At 36.1% G+C, this 22,386-nt stretch overlaps 1 protein-coding gene across 2 annotated transcripts; it reads right to left on the minus strand.

Moving 5' to 3' along the window:
- Positions 1-270: 270 nt before the first annotated feature.
- Positions 271-21,064, minus strand: LOC131144761 (squamosa promoter-binding-like protein 12). Of its 2 annotated transcripts, XM_058093613.1 has the most exons (6): positions 20,544-20,969; positions 19,849-20,301; positions 19,575-19,758; positions 19,192-19,328; positions 1,792-2,022; positions 271-876 (listed from the first exon to the last, which is right to left on the minus strand). In XM_058093613.1, the coding sequence occupies exons 2-6, from the start codon at positions 19,991-19,993 to the stop codon at positions 518-520; spliced, it is 1,056 nt and encodes a 351-aa protein (XP_057949596.1). In that variant the 5' UTR covers positions 19,994-20,301; positions 20,544-20,969; the 3' UTR covers positions 271-517. The 2 variants fall into 2 exon arrangements, with proteins under 2 accessions (XP_057949596.1, XP_057949595.1); XM_058093612.1 differs by having other exon boundaries at positions 19,575-20,301; positions 20,544-21,064.
- Between the last annotated feature and the right edge of the window lie 1,322 nt (positions 21,065-22,386).

Raw genomic sequence — 22,386 nt, forward strand, 5'->3', positions numbered from 1 at the left:
TTAGTAAATTTCAGGTTTTATCTATGGATATCGCTAATTTATTAGCTTATTTCCAAACTCAAATAATTTCATATTGATGTTAATTAGATTTAATTCTACACTTCCAACTCTTGCATGAGCACCATAGTACATTTGTACTCGTGGCCATACCAACGCTCAAGCTCAAGTACCCAATTTGCTTGATCAAAATTAAAATTTTAAAAAAAATTTCAATTATTATGTCAAAAAATAAATTGTTCATGGTAAAAAAAAAATTATAATGGAGTGCTCTTGGATTCAATAATCAGAAAATCTAGGGTTAAATATATCAAATCAAATCAGCAGCAGTGATGAGATAAAAATTCCACTAGTTGACAGCTTAAACAGATTTGACCATCTGGCGGTCCAGGAACCTTTGGAATGCGCACAAAAAGAACATCACTTGAACTATGATCTCATGTTTGGTTTGCAGGATCGACTAAAAACAATATTGAAATAAAGAACTAATCAAAGGAAGAACAAACAATTATATACCATTTCATTTACCCATGAACCTTGTCATGGTGGGAAGAGGTGCAGAGGGCTTTCTAGTAGTTAACTGATGATTGGAAATAAAAGTGGACTCATTTGGTGCTTTGAGCAACTGAAACTCTTGGTAATGGCCGCCGCATCCATTACCATTATAAGTCAACGGACCCCCGAAATCAGTTGTTTCTTCTTGGCTCTGCCAGCGTCCGGATGAAGTAACTGGGAGGCCTTGAGGCACTACACTGTAATGGGCAAGTGAAGCAGGTTGTGGCTCACATGAACTCCAAGAATCTGTTGACAGAAGAGAGAAAGCATGGTGTACATCCTGTGCTGCATCCAGGTTCGGCGAGCTCATGGAGTCTTCCAAATCTGCAGATATAGTCGCTTTAGTTAAATTTTGGGTAACAATTTTAAGAAAACAACGAATATTCATACAAACAAGTAATGGTCTAGTTGGTGTTAGAAATAAGTTATTGTCTATTTGCAGTTTAAAAAAACAACAAAGAATCCTGTTCCTATCCTTTATGTGCCATAGTAACCCAGGTCTAATAAAATGCCGGGTGCTACGCAGGCTTGATGTATTAAGTAGGACTTGATTTATTTAGTGATGTGATCGTCTTTTGTGGTGGTTTAACATTTTTTTTGTTTGTTTATTAATATTGTTTGCGCCCCTTAAGACATCTGAGATTATTCTATCAATCGGCATTCAACCGGAGTCTACATGGATGGGCCAAAAAACCTAACGGCTCAAGCTTTTGGGTCAAATCTCAAGCCTGCACATCATAGATTGCCCCAACCAACCAGTGCCATTGGCACTACACAACAGTCCTCTACTTCAATCACTAAACTAGCCATTAGTAGTTTTAGCAAAGCCTAAGATCACCACTCTACATGAGCCACGCCCCTAACCCCCATTTTAAGAGAAGCCAATGCACCAGATGTAACATGTAAGTGCATGTTCCAAGCCCATAAGGCTCTTCACAGACAAGTCATTTAATCAATCTCTGATTGAGTCTGTTAGAGGTGTAAGATTGTCACCTACAGGGATGGCTGGCCTGCTAGCACTGCGTGTTGTCAAGCAGTGAGAAGGGTATTTGAGTTAGTGCGTTCGTTAGGATTTAGGAGCCTAGAAGAATAAATCAAATACGCAAGTCTCAGCACCATAGCAGCCATCATTTATAAGGAAGATTTCAGCAAAAGAGGGAACTTTCTGATCCATTTTCCTTGGGTTTTTTCTTGTCATATACTCATTATCAGTTTCTGAATAAGGAAAACAAAGCATACCTTGATTGAGAACAACGGCATCACCGCTAAGCATTGTGACAGTATTTCGGAGCTCATTGCCATTAAAGCACAGCTGCTCATCAATCACTGCTGCTTTTGCAGGTTTTAATAGAATTCCTTTTGCTTCCATGAACTTGGAGCGAGGCGTGCTATCCCATGTTGGGTTTGCAGCAGTTCTTGTCCGAACAAGTGGGAACCTGTTAACGAGAAGACCCACTTGTTGCCTCACATCTGCATATATAAATACTTATCAGCTCAAAATGACATGCATGGATAATTGTACGATTTTTACTACCAGGGCTAATAAACCTTCCAACTAGAAATATAATACTGAGTGATCAAACAAAAGAAGTTATATATTACAAACAAAACTGACTAATTTCTGATCTTTCCCACGCATGCGACTTCTAGAAAGTAGGGAACACGATTACAATAGATATGTACCTTATAAGAACACCAAAAGCATACTCTACTGACTAATGAGAGACTGGAGAAAAGGAAAATGATTTCAAAAGATGCGGTGATTCTGCCCAATGATTGCCTTAAAAATAAATGAAATCAACACTAATAAGTATTTACTCTCACTAAATCACTCTTAAAAAGAGTTCTGCCACATCACATCTCCACTCCACCAGTCAGGAGTGTAGTTCTTGCTCATTTCTGTGTAATTCTCCTCTTACACTTGGTCGGACATTATGCTTTCTCATTTCTAGCATCTCTAACTCAGTGCTTATTGGGGATAAAATTAACATAATCCTAACGGCACACCACAAGCCATGCCGGGCATAACCCGAGGATGTTTGTTACTGGTACTTCGGGCCAGCTGATTTGTTTGTTAGTATTGTGATATTATTTTTGATTTTCGAATAGCTTATATATAGGAGGAGGTTATGGATAGTTTGTCTATAAATCTTATGCAATATGTACACTTCATCTCATCTTGAATGAAAACATCTTATCCATGCAATTCTTCTTCTCGTGAATTTTATTTACATGGTATTAGAGCCAGTAAGACTCATATCTACCCAATCCTCTTCAAGATGTCTGCCTCCCCAAATTCCTCAACTTCAAATGCTTCCGAGTCCAACCTTCCTACCTTCCACCCATCTTCCTCCATCAACCTCACTAAACTCACACATCTAAACTACCCAACATGGAAAGTCACCATGTTACCCTACCTCAAAGGCCAGAAGGTCTTAGGCTATATAGATGGCACCATCCAATAGCCTGCTAAAACCATCACTGCCTCTGATGGCTCTACCACACCCAACCCATCCTATGATGTTTGGGAAACCCAGGATAATCTTATCCTTAGCTGCATCAATTCTTCTCTTTCAGATGAGGTATTGGCCCAAATCACTCATTACAGCACCTTCGCTGAAGTCTAGACGGCCCCAAGTTTTGCCTTTGCATCATAGTCTCGTGCTAAAGCAGTACATGTTCGCTTTCAACTCTTTACTCTACGGAAAGGGAGTCAATCTGTGATTGATTATTTCATGACAATCAAACATCTCATGGACGAGTTGGCCATTGCCGGTCAACCTCTAAAGTATGATGATATTATCACGTATTTGCTTGCTATAGTTGGTCAAGAATATGACTCCCTTATTTCCATGGTCACTCAATATGATAATTCTCTCACCTTGGAAGATATTTATTCCATGCTCCTAACGTGTGAGGCTCGCATTCAGCATAATAATCGAGTTCTGTCCTTGCCAACGGCTTTGGCCAATGTTTCCACCCAACAGCAACCCTTTTCAAGAGGACGGGGTTGTGGCAACTCATCAGCCTCTCGAAGCAGGGGGCGTGGTCAATTCAATGGCAACCGTGGAGGTGGTCGCGACAACGACAATTTGTGGTCTCAACTGTGTGAGAAGCCCAGCCACATGACTTCCTACTGTTGGAAGCACTTTGATCCACATTTCCAGATCCCACCACCTTGCCCAACCCCTCAAGCAAACCTAGCCTCCAACCAAACTCAGCAGCAGTTGACTGAACAAGAGTGGCATCCTGACACTGGTGCGACGCATCATTTGACCAACAACATGAGTAATATGAATATCCGAAGTGATGATTTTTCTGGAAATGATCAAATTCAAATTGGTGATGGTACAAGTTTGAAAATAACTCATATTGGAACTGCCTCTTTATCTAATTCGTCGTCATCCTTTTATATTAGGGAAATTGTGCAGTTTTCCAACTAACTGTCAACGGTTTCAATATACTCTTTGACAGTTGCTTCGACGGTTTGAGACAGAATGTTTGCTGTGAGAAAACCGTCGACGGATTTACCAAGTTGTCGACGGTTACGCCTGTTGCTGAATTGTCAAGAATCCTAACAATTGAAGATTTGCTAATGTCCGATAGTTTGCAAAGATATGGGATTCTTTAGTTGTATTACTTGAATATTTGTTTGTATTTGATAGTCTAGGATCTTTTTGATTTAGTATTTAAACACTTTTGAATTTGTAACAACTATACCTTGTACAAGTCCTATATATAGGACATCTCTACATCAATGAAAGTGTCTTACATTTTTTATATGGTATCAGAGCTCCTTCTCTAACGAGCTTTTTTTTTTTTTTTTTTCTAATGGTCGTTTCCTCTGAGTCCACTATTGTCAACACTCTCGAGCTTCCTAGTAGTGGCAACTCTCCTCTTCTTGCCATCGATGCCGGCTCCTAGCTTCCTTTGAAGCTGACTCCTTCCAACTTCTCTTCTTGGCGCGCCTATTTGAAGTCATTGCTTATTGGCTATGACCTCCAGGGCTATCTTGATGGCACCACAATATGTCCATCACGAACCCTTTCTACCAACACCTCCTCTGCCGGTTCATCTTCTGCAGGTGCCTCCAATCCGGCTTTCTGGCACTGGCTTCGGCAAAATAAGCTGATCTTTCATGCCATCCTTGCATCTATCTCCGAACCGGTTATGCCGCTCATTGCCGCTTCAACCATTGCTCACGATGCTTGGTCCAAGTTGCAACGATTGTATGTCAATCATTCACACACTTGTGTTATGCAACTTAAGGAGGAGTTGACTCTCATTTAGTGAGAGTCCCACTCGATTTCGGAGTATCTCCATGCCATCAAGGTTTTAGTTGATGAACTTGCTGTGATTGACTCTCCCATATCTACGAATGACATTACTTTGTATGTCCTCGACGATCTTGGTCCTGAATTCCGTGATATTGCAGCACCTATTCGGGCATGTGAGACTTCTCTCACGTTTGAGGAGCTTCATTACATGCTGGTTCGCCACGAAAGTTACTTGCGACGTGTTGACTCTTCCAATTTCGTCCTGGTTGCCACTATGAACACCACTCGGCGCCGCACTTCTGCTTCCACATTTAACTGCAACCAACGTTCCAACCCTGCTTTCTATGGTCAATGTCGCTCCAACTTTGGTCGCAATAATCGCAGGGATCAGTGTGGTAAGCCCCGAATTATTTGTCAGCTGCATGACAAAATGGGCCATTCGGCCAAGACTTGTTACTCGGCTTCAATAGTGAATTTTGTAAATTGTGCCGCTACCAACGCATCCACCGAAAAAAAGTGGCTTGTGGATTCCATTGCTTTTCACAACATCACCTCCGATCTTGCCAATCTCTCTATTCACTCGGAGTATGAAGGCACGGATGACGTCGTCATTGGCGAAGGCTCAGGTTTGTGTGTCACACATGTTGGCTCTATGTCTCTTCCCTCTTCCTCGAAGCCTTTTAAATTGACTAATACTCTTTGTGTTCCAAATATTCACAAGAACTTAATCTCCGTTCATAATTTCACTCGTAGCAATAATGCCTATTGTGAGTTTCATTCATTTTATTTTCTTGTGAAGGATCGGAGCACAAGGGCGACTCTTCTTTGCGGTAAATATCAGGATGGTGTCTATCCAATGCCGATGGCGTCTTCCACTAAAGAGTCTTCTATTTTAGCACTTGTTGGTGAACGAACAATAGCTGACACCTGACATAGACGACTTGGGCATCCGTCAAATAAAGTAGTTGATTTTGTTATTCGTACTTTTTTCCTTTCAGTTGTAGTGTCTAGTGTCTCTTCATCATCTATTTGTAATGGATGTTAATGCAATAAAAGTCACAAGTTGCCTTTCTAGTTCTTCCACTTCTCTTGCCAGCACTCATCCCCTTGAATATATTTATACTGATGTTTGGGGGCTTACGACTTCCACTTCACTTGATGGGTTTCAATTTTATGTCTTAGTTGTTGATCACTTTACTAAATATTGTTGGTTGTTTCCCATCCGACAAAAAAGTGATGTTTTCAATATTTTTTGTCAATTGAAAGGGCTACTTGAAAAATAATTTGATTTTCACATCAAACACTTGTACTCTGATAATGGGGGCGAATATCAAGTTCTTCGTCATTTTCTCTTCTCTAATTCCATTAGCTGGCTTACCACTGCTCCTTATACACCTTAGTAAAATGGTACAAGTGAACATCGACATCAGTACATTGTCGAAACCGGTCTCACTCTGTTTAGTCAGGCGAGTCTTCCTCCTTCTTATTGGTCCTATGCGTTTCAGGCAGCAGTTTATTTAATAAATCATATGCCCACTCTTATTTTGAGAAATAAAAGTCCTTTCAAGGGTTTAGTGATGCTGACTGGGCTGGTGACATAGATGACAGACGTAGGGTTGGGCCATACTACATTTTTCATGGATCCAATCTGATCAGTTGGAGCTACAAACAACAACACATTATTGCTCATAGCAGCACTGAATTAGAATATAAATCCCTCTCCAACACAGCGGCTGAGTTACATTGGATCCAATCAGTTTTGCATGATCTGCGACTTCCCTTAGAGACCAATCCAAAATTGTGGTGCGAAAATATTGGAGCTACTTATTTGTCCTCTAATTCAGTTTTCCATGTCAAAACTAAACATATTGAAATTGACTTTCACTATGTTAGGGATCAAGTTTTAGCTAAAAAGCTTCAGGTCTCCTTTCTATCCACTAAGGACTAGCTTGCGAACAAAGCCACTGTCATCCGTTCGTTTTCATCTTCTGCGGGACAACTTCATGTTCAAGACTTGCCCATTCGGTTGAGGGGGCGGATTGGAGATAAAATTCAATATGATCCCAACGGCACACCACAAGCCATGTCGAGCGTTACCTGAGAATGTTTGTTATTAATACTTCGGGCCGGTTGATTTGTTTGTTAGCATTGTGATATTCATTTTGATTTTCGAATAGCTTATGTATATAGGAGAAGGTTATGGATAGTTTGTCTATAAATCTTATACACTGTGTACACTTCATTTCATCTTGAATGAAAACATCTTATCCATGCAATTCTTTTTCTCGTGAATTTTATTTACAATCCTCTAGGCTGCATTTGTTTGATGGGCTTTTGTTTTAGCGCAAGCGTAAAGGATGTTGGCCTTACTAGGTTTGATACTCCATTTTGATGCTAACAAACAAGTAGAATTTAACATGCTTTAGTTGAGTGTTGCGTTTTCTCAGGAATTCATATTGAAGGTACTCATGTAGTATGAATCAATGACTGATAGTATGAATCAAAGTCTGAAGAACATAAGAGCATGATGATTAAAGAAGATCAACATGAGAGATTAAAGTTCATATTATTCTGAGAGACCAAAGATTAGCATCAAAGAAAGTTCAGAACAAAGGAGAATTTTTTAGAACTTAGGATAAGTCTTTGTAAGTACTTTAAGTTTATTCAAGTATGAAGTTTTCATTTTGAAGCTCATTAAATAAAGAGACTTAGAGACCTTAAGACAATAACTTGGAACATGTTTTCAAAGTTAAAACAAATTTATATTCCAAGTAAAAATGAGAGAGAAATCAAAAGGTGACTAAGAAAGAGATTTATTCAGTTGACAGACGACTGCTTGGTTATAGACAAACGACTGGCTAAATTAAAGGCTTAAAATTGAAACACAAAAGCCTGACAAACGACTGTCAAGGCTCCCACAGACAACTATCAGTGAAAAGTGAGAAGACTGTGTAGGTTTCACTAGACGACTGTCCACCTTTTATGTTACTAAATGGCTTAAATTTACACATGGACAGACAACTGTCACCTTATATTCTGATGATAGACGACTGCCACTCAAGGGACAGACGACTATCACCTTTCTGCCTATGATTCTTACCGTTATATTAAATGGACAGATGACTGTTGGGACTTCACAGTCATCTACCTCGCGGTAATTTTATGTTTTCCAACGGATATATTTTTTAAAATTCAAATTTTTAGAAACTTAAATAAGTGTAATATATGGAAACAAGTCTGAGTATCCTTTGGGGAACTAGCAAGAAGGTTTTATTCATCTGTAAATACCCCCAAGACCCATTGAATTAATTACCAAGATTATTAAGAGCTGACAATCTGCTGTCATACTCTCTCTCACTCTGAAATTCTGAAAGTACCTCATATTGCTCTCATCCTTGCTCGAAATTAAGAAGTTCTTGCTAAATCTCACTGTGTTTGATCATTGAGTTGTTGATTCTTTCATTGAAAGATACCCAAGGCGATAAATTTCTAAGAGCTTCATTCTGAAATTCATATTCTGAATTTACAGAAGTGCATTAGTGTTTTAAACTTGTACTAATCAGCTCTTTGATGAGCAAGTTCTTGTACGTTTTGTTTTTCTATCATTGTAACAGGGCTTGTTGACGATTTGAGTATTGAACCGTTGGACCAAACAAAGGGAGATTGTTTGGAGAAGGCGGACTCTAGCCTTACCCAAGGAGTGCTTGTAATTGTTTTTGTTCCGACTGATAAAGGAACGGTAATAGTGAATCCTTTGGCGGTTTGGCCAAGGGCGAGAACGTAGGCTGTGTTGAAGTCAAACCTCGTAAAAATCCTTGTGTTCTTCTTTCTCTACTCTACTCTTTATTTTTCAAGGATATAATCTGCGTGGTTGTTTTAAATTTCAATTCTAAATGTTTGGTAGTTAAATAGACCGAAAGGTAATTCGTTTTGGATAAATTAGCATTGATTGCGGAAACCGAAAGGTACTACATTGGTTGATTATCCTTGACCTATTAATCTGAAAGTTTATTTAAAAACTGAACATTGAGAAGAAGAATACTTGTGGCTTATATTGAGTGCAGCAAATTTTCACATATATTGTTACTTAAAATTGAGAGTTTGATCTTATTGTGATTGATTGTGATTGTTTCTAAGATTTGTAACTTAAAAGAACTAATTCTAAAGGAACAATTTAAAAAAAAAAAAAACCAATTCACCCCCCCTCTTGGGAAGTTATTCCTAATTTCAACTGGTATCAGAGCCTAGTTATAGTAATTCCTAACAAGAAACTATAAAAAGATCGAATGACAAATATAGGAGTAGCACCCTTCGGTGAAGGCCAATCCTCAACTCGTCCACCAATTTTTTGTGGACATAATTATACGTTTTGGAAAAAGAGAATGCAAATCTATCTCCAACACATGGATTGGAAAGCATGGGAAGTAGTTATGGATGGAGACCTTATTCCCACTAAAATAGTTGATGGAAAACAGATTCCAAAAGGAAAAAGGGATATGATCGATTCAGACTATAAAATGCTTCAAATCAATTCAAGCGCTATAAATGATTTATACTGTGCCTTAGATGCTAATGAATTTAATAAGGTCATGACATGCAAGACGGCTAAAGAAATATGGGACAAATTAGAAGTGACATATGAAGGAACTATTAATATTAGAGACAATAGGATAGACATATTAACAAGCGAATATGAAGCATTCAAGATGAATTCTGATGAAACAATATTAAGTATGTACACCAGATTTACCCACATAAAAAACTCCTTAAGTGCCTTAGGGAAAACTTATACTACCTACGAAATGATCAGAAAAATCTTAAGAGGTCTTCCCTCAATATGGGAACCAAAGGCTACAGCCATCACTGAAGGTAGAAACCTTAAGACTACCTCTTTAGATGAACTCATAGGTTCACTTCTTACCTGTGAAATGACTTTAAAAGAAAGGAATCCTAAACCAAAGTATAAAAGATTTATTGCACTAAAAGCGTCTAGCCACAGCTCTAGTGAAGAAGAAAGTGAGACAAGTGACTTAGATAAAGATGAATTAGCATTCATCACTAAGAGACTAGGCAAATTTTATAGAAGAAATAAAAGATTTCCTAGGAAGTTCAATAAAAAAAAACCTGAAAAAGAGAGACAAGTAGGACGGAAAATAAAAGTAAGAATGAACCTACAATATGTTATCATTGCAAAAAACCAGGGCATATCAAACCAGACTGTCCGTTGTTCAAGAAAGACAAGAAGAAAAAGAAGGAAGCTATGAAAGCTACATTGGATGATTCAAGCTCCAGCAAGACAGAAAATGAATCAAGCGGACAAGAGATGACAAACATATGTTTCATGGCGAATAATAAAGAGGTAAACTCCTACTATTCCTCTACATGATCTCAAAATGAGTCGTGTGATGAGTTATGTGACAGCATGCCTTCCTATAAGGAATTGCAAGTTGAGTTGTTTTCTTTGCATAAGAGATTCATAAAAATTTCTAAGAGAAATATAACTTTGAAAGATCAAAATAAAGAACTAGTAAAACAACTTGAATCATTCAAAGCTATTGAAGAAAAAAAAAATTCTTGTATTAAGAAGTTGGAAGAAGAAATAAATATAACAACTGAAGAGTTAGACAAAACTCATAAAGATAATTTGAATAAAAAGGATTTAGAAGTAAATGAACTCAAAAAGGTAGTAGAGGATAAAGAAAAAATTATCTATAACTTTACCAAAGGAAAAGAAAACTTTGAAAAGATGATAGGACAACAAAGGCTTCATAAGAACAAAGAAGGTATAGGCTATAATAGTAAAACAAATAAAAGGAACAAAAAGCTATACATGTGATACTTGTTAAGGAAGCTAAGTATTATGCTAGCACTTCATCAAACAACAAACACGAACACACCACTTGCTATATGTGCAAGACTAAAGGTCATGTAATGTTTAATTGCCCATTAAAAAGAAAGTATGTTAAAGTACAAGGAGAATGGAAAGTCAATAATGGAACTAACAACAAAACAAAGAAAATTAAAAGAATTTGGGTTCCAAAGACTAATACAAAAAATCCTCCATTGTAGGTATGCTTTAGGACAACACCGTCAATGGATAAATAGTACTTGGATAGTGGGTGCTCAAGGCACATGACCGGTGACAAGACCAAGTTCACTACATTAAAACAAAAGGATGGAGGATACGTCACCTTCAGCGATAATGCTAAAGGTAAAATCATTGGCATTAGTAAAATTGGTAAATAACCTTCACTCACTATAGATAATGTGCTATTAGTAGAAGGATTAAAACATAACCTTTTAAGTATTAGTCAATTAAGTGATAAAGGGTTCAAAATAATCTTTAAGAAAGAAAAATGTGTCATTCAAAATCCTAAGAACAATGAAACCTTGTTTATAGCTCATAGGATAAACAATGTCTATTGTATAAATTTTGAGAACTTAGTAAATCAGAATGTAACTTGTTTGGCAGCAATGAATGAAATAAGTTGGCTATGACATAGGAAACTAAGACATGCTAGCATGGACCTATTATCCAATTAATCAAAGAAAAATCTTGTCAAAGGACTACCTAATACAAAATTCATAAAAGACAAGATATGTGATGCATGTCAAAAGGGAAAGCAAGTTAAAACAAGTTTCAAAAAGAAAAAATACATATCTACAAAAAGATCCCTAAAATTGTTGCATCTAGACTTATTTGGTCCAACAAGAACCTCAAGTCTAGGAGGAAAACAATATGTTTTTGTAATAGTGGATGATTATTCAAGATTCACTTGGGTATTATTTCTAGCAAACAAAGATGAAACCTATGACATGCTTATTACTTTATGTAATAAATTACAAAATGAAAAGGGCTAAAATATAACAAGCTTTAGGAGTGATCAAGGTAGGGAATTTAAAAACAAAAATGTTGAAAAATTCTGTAATGAATGTGGAATAAATCATAATTTTTCCGCACCTAGGACTCCACAACAAAATGGAGTTGTAGAAAGAAAAAATAGAATTCTACAAGAAATGGCAAGAACAATGTTGAATGAAAATAATCTACCTAAATACTTTTGGGCAGAAGTTATAAATACAACATGCTACATTGTAAATAGGGTATCAATAAGATTAAAAATGGACAAAACACCATATGAACTTTGGAAAGGAAGAAAACCTAATATTTCCTACTTTCATGTATTCGGATGCAAATGTTTTATTCTTAATACTAAAGATGATCTAGGAAAATTTGATGCAAAATCTGATGAAGGTATCTTCCTAAGGTACTCTATAAATAGTAAAGCTTATAGGGTTTATAATAAAAGAACCTTTACTATTATGGAATCAATGCACATAACATTTGATGAATCAAACAATCATGGCAATAAAAATGAGAATGATGAAAAAGAAGATACTCCACAAAAAGAAGAAGATCTTGAAATAAAAGAAGAAATCAATAATGATGCTCCAAATGAAAACCTTATAGAAAATATGAAGTTTCCTAAAGAATGGAGATATGATAAAAATCACCTAAAAGAACAAATTTTTGGTGAAACTTCAAAAGGAATAACTACTAGAGCCTCATTAAAAAATATTTGTAATCATTATGCCTTTTTATCTCAAGATGAATCCAAAAATATTGAAGAAACCTTAAATAATGATTCTTGGATCATAGTTATGCAGGAGGAACTAAATCAATTTGAAAGAAGTTGAGTATGGAAACTTATACCTAAACCCAAAGACAAGTCAATCATAGAAACTAAATGGGTGTTTAGAAATAAAAAAGATGAAACTAAAGTAGTTGTAAGAAATAAAGTTAGGCTTGTAGCACAAGGTTACAATCAAGAAGAAGACATTGATTATGAAGAAACCTTTACCCCTGTAGCAAGAATGGAAGTTATAAGGATGCTTCTTGCCTATGCAGCCTATAAAGACTTCAAATTATACCAAATAGATGTAAAAAGTGCATTTCTAAATGACTATATTAATGAAGAAGTCTATGTTAAACAACCTCCAGGTTTTGAAGACTCTAAAAATCCAAATCATGTATTTAAGTTAACTAAGGCCCTATATGGATTGAAACAAGCTCCTAGAGCTCGGTATGATAGGCTAAGCAAATTTCTACTCCAAAATAATTTTTCAAGAGGAAAGATAGACAACACTTTATTTATAAAAATCAAAGATAATAATATGCTTATAGTTCAAATTTATGTTGATGATATTATATTTGGAGCTACTCATGAAGATTTGTGTAATGAATTTGCTAAAATTATGCAGAGAGAGTTTGAAATGAGCATGATGGGAGAAGTAAATTACTTTCTAGGTTTGCAAATCAAACAAGCTAAAAATGGAACTTTCATAAATCAAACCAAGTATATTAAAGACATGTTAAAGAAGTTTGATATGGAAGAAAGTAAACCTATAGGAACTCCCATGAGTACTTCAACTAATCTAGATAAGGATGAAAAAGGGAAACAAGTTGATACCAAACATTATTGAGTTATGATAGGAAGTTTACTTTACTTAACAGCAAGTAGACCAGATATAATGTTCAGTGTGTGTATGTGTGCTCGGTTCCAATCGGCTCCTAAGGAATCACATCAAACAGCGGTAAAACGAATTCTTAGATATTTGCTAGGCACACTTGATTTAGGGTTATGGTATCCAAAAGGAACTGATTTCGAAATAATGAGTTATTCAGATTCAGATTTTGCAGGATGCAAAATAGATAGAAAAAACACTAGTGGGACTTGACACTTTTTAGGACACTCATTAGTTTCATGGTTTTCAAAGAAACAAAACTCCGTAACATTATCTACAGTTGAAGCAGAATACATAGCAGCTGGGAGCTGTTATGCTCAAATTTTATATATGAAACAACAATTAAAGGACTTCAAAATTCAATACCAAACAATCCCTATAAAATGCGATAATACAAGCGCGATAAATATTTCAAAGAATCCTGTATCACATTCAAGAACTAAACATATTGATATACGTCATCACTTTTTAAGAGATAATGTAGACAAGAAAGAAATAGTTCTTGAATTTGTAAATACTCATGCTCAATTAGCTGATATATTTACCAAACCATTAGTTGATGATCAATTTATATTTATTCGATGATAATTAGGCATATTACATATAAGAGAAGTTAACTAAAAAGGGAAAGAAGCTGAGTTTGGTCAGGACAGGCGACTGCCAAGGAGGTGACAGACGACTGACAGACTATTGTCTGTGTAAAAGACAGAAGACAAACGACTGCCAGTGAGCTCGCAGTCGACTAGCAGGCTACTGTCTGTGGACAGATGACTGTCTTGCGGCGAGTAAGGTACTTTTCACTTAAAAACATGATTTTTAAACCCTACAGACGACTGACCATTCGTCTTCCTTCCTCTAAAACATTTTCTCTTCCCTTTCCTTTCAGTTCTTTCTCTCCCAAAGCCTCACAAAACGATTATCCATCATACCCTACTCCATACAAATCTAGGGTTTCTACTTATCAAGATGGTTCGTACCAAAACTGTGGGAAAGAAGGACAGAGCTTCTTCGTCTTCTTCAAAGCCTACAAGCAACGATGACATCGAAAAATGGCTAGTCTCTTCACACGCGAAATCGTTGTATCAAAATCATCTATCAGCTATTGAACCGATGTTCTGTAAGATTTTAGATGTTAACTTTTTCGAAGAAAATTTTCCTGAAATTTTAAACATGTTCAAAGCTATAGGATGGGACAAGTTTATCCTTCATCAAGTAAAAGGGTATTATCCAGATCAGATTAAGATTTTTTACTCTAACTTAGTTAAGAAGGAAGATGACATTACTTCTGAAATTTATGGTCAAAGGATAACACTTACCCCACACTTATTACGAAAAATTCTTCATATCAAGCATGAGATTTTTGAGTGTACACTAGTTGAGAAGCATTGGACCATGGAATAAGGATTTACACCACAAGAATTTCTACCTCTTGTGATGAATTATGCACCTGTGTATTTTGGACATCTTCCACCATACAAGCAGCTTAATCTTTAGGCACAAATTCTACAAAAGATCATTGCATACAACATAATTATGAGGTCTGGATCTTTTGATCACATGTCGTATTTTGATTGTTTTGTTATGTGGTGCTTACTCAAAGGGAAGAAACTAGACTTATCCAATATCATACTGAAGTGGATGGTAATGAAGCTTGAATCACCTAGAATTGGGCTTCCATACGGTTGTATTCTTTCCTTAATCTTTGCCCATTTTCAAGTCCTCTCTCCAGTTTCAAAAATAGTAAAAAGAACTCATTATCATGTTTTCTCATCTACTACATTGAAACGAATGGGTTACAAAAAGTATACCGAGGGTTGAATGTTCCGAGGCAATAAACCGGCAAGACCTGCACCTGAGGCAAGGAGTCCAGCTCCTGAAGAAGCTGATATGCCACCTTGGTTTGTTCCATTTTATCAAAATTATACTAACTTCAGTTCCGAAATGAGAGAAAACTTTTCTTCTCTTCAAGATAAACTCTCCACCATTGATAACAAGTATACCTCATTAGACACTCGTATTGCTAAGATAGAACATCATGTCACTAAACATGACACTGATTTAGATAATGACGATAGTAAAAATTCTGAAGAGGAAGAAGCTGAATTTGAACAAGATGAAGGAGAAGAAGAAGAAAAAGAAGCAGAAGAAGATGCAAGAGATAATGAAGCAGCAACTGAAGAAGAAGAAGAAGAAGAAGAAGAAGAAGAAGAAGAAGAAGAAGGAGAAGGTTCACAGCAATCCAAAGGAAAATGAATTGCTGAAGACAGTGACACTAACTCTGACATATAGACTTATGTTGGTGTTTTTGCTCTTTTGTATGGTTAAATTCTGGATGTATTTTTTTTGTTGAACAAAAGGGGAGAATGTGTAAGCTAAAGACTATGAGTCTATATATGTATTCTAGCTCTGAAACTCCGAACTTTTGCAATGTTTTGTTATTAGTTTGATGTAATTATAAGTTCTAATATTAATGATAATTCTGAAAACTTTGCAAGTTCTAATTTGAGTATGCTGCTTGACAGGGGGGGTATTATGAGTTATCATTTGAGCATAATTCTTCATCAATTGATGTTAATACATTAACACTGGTATCACATACTCAAATTGCTATTTTCCCTTGATAATTATATACTCAAAATTTATTTTTTGATTGATGTCAAAGGGGGAGAAGTGTTTAGCCAAAATTTTGCTTGAATTTGAAAAGAGCATGAATGATATTGATGAAGCTTATTGAAAGGGGGAATCTTTTTAAGGCTCACTCAAAATTTTTGCTTTTTGTTTGTCATCATCAAAAAGGGGGAGATTGTTGGTCTTACTAGGTTTGATACTCCATTTTGATGCTAACAAACAAGTAGAATTTAAGATGCTTTAGTTGAGTGTTGTGTTTTCTTAGGAATTCATATTGAAAGTACTCATGTAGCATGAATCAATGACTGATAGTATGAATCAAAGTCTGAAGAACATAAGAGCATGATGATTAAAGAAGATCAACATGAGAGATTAAAGTTCAGATTATTCTGAGAGATCAGAGATTAGCATCAAAGAAAGTTCAGAGCAAAGGAGAATTTTTGAGAACTTAGGACAAGTCTTTGTAAGTACTTTAAGTTTATTCAAGTATGAAGTTTTCATTTTGAAATTCATTAAACAAAGAGACTTAGAGACCTTAAGATAGTAACTTGGAACATGTTTTCAAAGTTAAAACAAATTTATATTCCAAGTAAAAATGAGAGAGAAATCAAAAAGTGACTAAGAAAGAGATTTATTCAGTTGACAGACGACTGCGTGGTTATAGACAGATGACTGGCTAAATTAAAGGCTTAAAATTGAAACACAGAAGCCTGGCAGACGACTATCAAGGCTCCCATAGATGACTGTTAGTGAAAAGTGAGAAGACTGTGTAGGTTTCAACAGACGACTGTCCACCTTTTATGTTACTAAATGACTTAAATTTACACATGGACAGACGACTGTCATCATATGGACAGACGACTGTCACCTTATATTTTGATGATAGACGACTGCCACTCAAGGGACAGACGACTGTCACCTTTTTGCCTATGATTCTTATCGTTATATTAAATGGATAGACGACTATCAGGACTTCACAGTCGTCTGCCTCGTGGCAATTTTTTGTTTTACAACGGATATATTTTTTAAAATTCAAATTTTTAGAAACTTAAATAAGTGTAATATATGAAAACTAATATATGAAAACAAGTCTGAGTATCCTTTGGGGAACTAGCAAGAAGGTTTTATTCATCTATAAATACCCCCAAGACTCATTGAATTAATTACCAAGATTATTAAGAGCTCACAATCTGCTGTCATACTCTCTCTCACTCTGAAATTTTGAAAGTGCCTCATATTGCTCTCATCCTTGCTTGAAATTAAGAAGTTCTTGCTGAATCTCACTGTGTTTGATCATTGAGTTGCTGATTCTTTCATTGAAAGATACCCACGGTGATAAATTTCTAAGAGCTTCATTCTGAAATTCATATTCTGAATTTACTAAAGTGCATTAGCGTTTTAAACTTGTACTAATTAGCTCTTTGAGGAGTAAGTTCTTGTACGTTTTGTTTTTCTATCATTATAACCGGGCTTGTTGACGATTTGAGTATTGAATCGTTGGACCAAACAAGGGGAGATTGTTTGGAGAAGACGGACTCTAGCCTTACCCAAAGAGTGCTTGTAATTGTTTTTGTTCCGGCTGATAAAGGAACGGTAATAGTGAATCCTTTGGCGGTTTGGCCAAGGGCGAGAACGTAGGCTGTGTTGAAGCCGAATCTCGTAAAAATTCTTGTGTTCTTCTTTCTGTACTCTACTCTTTATTTTTCAAGGATATAATCTGCGTGGTTGTTTTAAATTTCAATTCTGAATGTTTGGTAGTTAAATAGACCGAAAGGTAATTCATTTTGGATAAATCAGCATTGATTGTGGAAACCGAAAGGGATTACGTTGGTTGATTATCTTTGACCTATTAATCTGAAAGTTTATTTAAAAATTGAACATTGGGAAGAAGAATACTTGTGATACAGGGCTTATATTGAGTGCAGCAAATTTTCACATATATTGTTACTTAAAATTGAAAGTTTGATCTTGTTGTGATTGATTGTGATTGTTTCTAAGATTTGTAACTTAAAAGAATTAATTCTAAAGGAACAATTTTTTTTTTAAAAGACCAATTCACCCCCCCTCTTGGAAAGTTATTCCTAATTTAAAAGGACATGTGGACATTATCTTTTTAAAGTCAAAACATTTCTAAACGAAACTAAACTCAACAAAAATGAGATAAAATTACATTTAGGTAAATTTTCTAACATCTCCAAAAACTATTGTGAAGTGTGTACAATAATTAAATAAATAATGACCTAACTAGAAGGAAACAAAAATCTACACCTAAAAAACCCTCCAAATAATAGACTTTAAATTTATTTGAAATTAAAAACTGATTAATAGACCATTAAGTAAACAAAATCTTACAATTATATAAATTTTATGTGGCAACTCACAATTTAGAAATTGCAATAAGCTTATTGATATTTTCAGCAAAAGTCATATACTAAGATTTTTTATTTTAGAAAATAAAAGAATGAAAAAAGTATATGTATTTATTATATCATTTATATATAATGTAATATAAACATTAAAATTTAAGCATTTGAGTCATGCATGTCCTATAGTTAAAAATTTTTCATCTTGCTATATCTACATGGCATCATAATATATATATTTTAATAACCTGGGAACTCCAGCCACCATGACGCCACTTTGGACACTGGTGCGGCACCTGGGAGGTGAAAGTCGCTCGCCTATTGACGTACTCCTGATAATTCACTAGGTTAAACTCTCAAGGGAGAAATCGAACCCATGACCTAGCGATCACCAAAGTCATAAGACATTCTTATCACTTGAGCCAACCCAGCTGGGCTAGCATCATAATATTATGTCATGCCTATGTTTGTATTTTATAGTTTTAACCAAACAATAAATTTTTATAACAACTTTGAATATTAATACCTTAATATTTGTAAACTTAATTATGACAACATATTATTAATTTGTTTTAAAAATATAAATTTTATTCAGAATTATAAAAATATTCATACAAGATTATTCACATGAAATACATGCAATGTACATGAATATTTACTAGTTTTTATAAACATCATCAATGTGGGGGAAAAAAATAAAATATATAGGATGACAAGACGGTTGTTCATTTCGACTTGGAGCGAATCCGAAAACACACATAATCAAATCGCAAAACTGTAAAACTAATGTGTAGTCCAGCTAGCTCTATAGTAAATGATTCAAAATAAAAGAAGAATATCAGTACCATACACCGATGATGACAGTTTTGCTGAATTAAATTGGTTTGCTTCTGGTTGTCGCTTGCGGCGTCGTGCATTGTGATCAAACAGACGCCGACGACAGCTGCGCTTCTTTCCATCAAACTCAGCCAAGCTATGGAACCTTTAAGATTAAAAACCAGGAAATTATCTTGTCAAGGCATATAATCATTTACTCTGCATATCAATCTTGAGGCAGTTCTCAAATGATTGAATATATGATAGATAATGAAATCAACACAAGCATGAAGGTATCATTGTTCAAAGTGTAACTGGGCAAGGTTATTAAGGAGCAATCAACGAACTAAGAAACAAAAAAAAAAAAATCATTGCCTCCCTAGATCTTATTGTCAGTTAAATAAGCGCTGACCTGCTACACTGCTGGCAAAACCGGAGTTCTCGGCCACCCACAATGACCGTTGGGCATTTGGTATGGCTCTCACAAACTCGATGCCTGCGATGATATTCTTTAGCTGAAGAGAGGTCTAGGTTACAACCTTCAACTTGGCAGCATGGGGCATTTGCAGTCTGAGAACCTGACCTGGATCTCTTCGCTATATTATCAGATGACACAGGAATCACAGAAAGAGTTGAGGTCTTGGCACTGCTATTAGCACAAACATTTTCAAAGTATGTCCGCTTACCGAGCTTTAGACCGATCAATGTTTCACCAGGAGTTTGAACCATTAAAGAATTCACAGTAGGCTCGTCCATTACCAACTCTTTATTCTTGCCAAAATCTCCAGGAAAACCATTAAAATCCTGAAAGGGGAAGTTAGATGTTCTCATCTCCACTTTCAATGGAGAATCAACAAGAAGCTGTACTGAGCTCTTGGCCAAAGAACCAGGTCCGTAATCAGAGCTAGAATCACCATTAACACCACCACCACCACCGCATCTCCTTCTCCCCCACTAAACTTCTCCCCTACTTGGAATTCCTCAGTTTGCTGGTTGTACTTTCTTAGGCGTTTCTACCACCGTGGAGTTGAACAAGACTAGATTCTGCTTGTCCCACTTTACATTCCTATCCTTCCTCAAGATGGAACTCATAAATTATTCTCATCTACACGGAATGCACGAGTAACTGGCTCTGGATCCTGCATTACGCATCAAAACTCAAACTCTGTTTAAATTTTCAACCCATTTAGCCTAGAAGGAAAGAAACTGAACCATGCCAAAATCCACAAAAGAAGGCAGGAAGAACTTGCAGCCATGGATCCCAGAATACCCAGAATGTCAAAAACACATGGACAGAACAGGATTAACTGGCCATCCATCCCCAAAAAATTAATTAAACATTAAGAAATGCAACAGATTACCACTTTAAGACAAGCATTACCTTTAAAAACCACATATTTATATGAAGTTTAGTACATTTGCAGAAGGCAAATCTCATGTGCACAGAATCACCACTGCTGCACTAAGCAACCCAATTCCCATGCCGAAACACTAATCACGCCTCTCCTTCAAAAACCCTCCTGTGGACATTTATCTCCCATCTCCCTCCCTTCACAGTCCACACCTAAAACCCTCCAAGTCAATGCCTCAAGTCAGCAGAACAGTAAACCCTAACCCCACACCCAGAGAAATGGGTACCTCTAACCTTCTCATTTTGCCAGAACATGACTTTTCCAGCCTGGTGGGTACCTTGGCAGACCAAACACAGCCACAGAAAGAATAAAAGCCTTTTCCGCTCGAAGTGTCCGCTGTCGGCAGTCTTTTGAATCTCCACGATTCTTCACTCACACCCAAACCAAAAGTGTCTGTGTTCCTCAACTCCCAGTCCCAGCAACAGCAAGAGGGAGTTTTTTTTTTTTTTTTTTTTTTCCCGAATTTAAATTTATTTTAATTAAAATTATTTGGGAAAAGTTGAGGCGGCAGTCTTTTGAATCTCCACGACTCTTCACTCACACCCAAACTAAAAGTGTTTGTGTTCCTTAACTCCCAGCAACAGCAAGATGAAGTTTTTTTTTTTTTTTTTTTTTTTTTAAAATTTAAATTTATTTTAATTAAAATTTTTTGGGAAAAGTTGAGGTGAACTTTATTTTTAAAATTAATGTATCCAAAAAAAGGTTATACGTTCAGAAAATATGCTGGGCCATACAACTTTTTTTTAATAAAACACACTACACCAAGTAATATTTTTAATTAAACAAATTATTTGGAGTAACATTTTTTGCATGATCCATGCATGTGTCATCCGGCCTTCCTTTTTGTTAATAATAATTTATTATATATTATCGAAATAATTTTTTTTTTCAATTTTATTCAAATTATGAGGTAATTGTTAGGAAGTGATCTACGAGCAGCAATCGCACAAGCAGAATTACGTAACCAAAAATACGATACCTGATTTACGTAGTTCGGTCCACAATGACCTACATCCACGGGAGCACATGCAATCCACTATAACTAGGAGAATTACAAGGAGGAGGAAGAAGCTACTGCCCCCAACTTCACTCTCTCTCTCTCTCTTTACAAAGATTCACTGCCTTACACAACACAGTCACACCTCTTACAACACACATAGCTCTCAGACCTCACACATAGCTCTTTGCTGCACACAAACAGCCACGCAACTCACCACCTTTCCACACACAATTACACATATATATACACATATGAGAGAGAGAAAGTCATACAAGGCAACTGTTTGGTGGCCGTTTGTCTCCAACATCAATGATTGCGGCCGGGTGGTGTGATTGCTGACTTCAATACGAGTCACACCCGAACAGTAATATCTCATTAGCAGCATGAGATGAATAGGAAATTGCACATAGTGCCACCATTTGGGTATGTTGAGCAACGAACGAAGTTCTCATATCTTCCCTCCACCTATACAAATGCACACATCAGTATTAGAATATTTCTATCATTAAGTACTACTTCATATGTTAACAATTGCATTAAAATAGAAGTTGTAACTAACTTGTACGCCATTGGTAATCGATCAACTGGATGACCTTTTGCATTCTTCGCAATCTGGAGCACTTCCAAATGGAAAGGAGCTAGGAAGGGGCATCTCTCCATGCCCATTAATTTTTTTGGGACGCATCAATTTTGAAAATAAAGTTTCACCCAAACTTTTCTCAAATAATTTTAATTAAAATAAATTAAATTCAAAAAAAAAACTCCACCAAAAGGCGAATCACACTGTTCCCTATGTCATCTTTTAATTATTT

This window comes from Malania oleifera, chromosome 12, assembly GCF_029873635.1.
Source record: "Malania oleifera isolate guangnan ecotype guangnan chromosome 12, ASM2987363v1, whole genome shotgun sequence".
Classification (NCBI taxonomy): Eukaryota; Viridiplantae; Streptophyta; class Magnoliopsida; order Santalales; family Ximeniaceae; genus Malania; species Malania oleifera.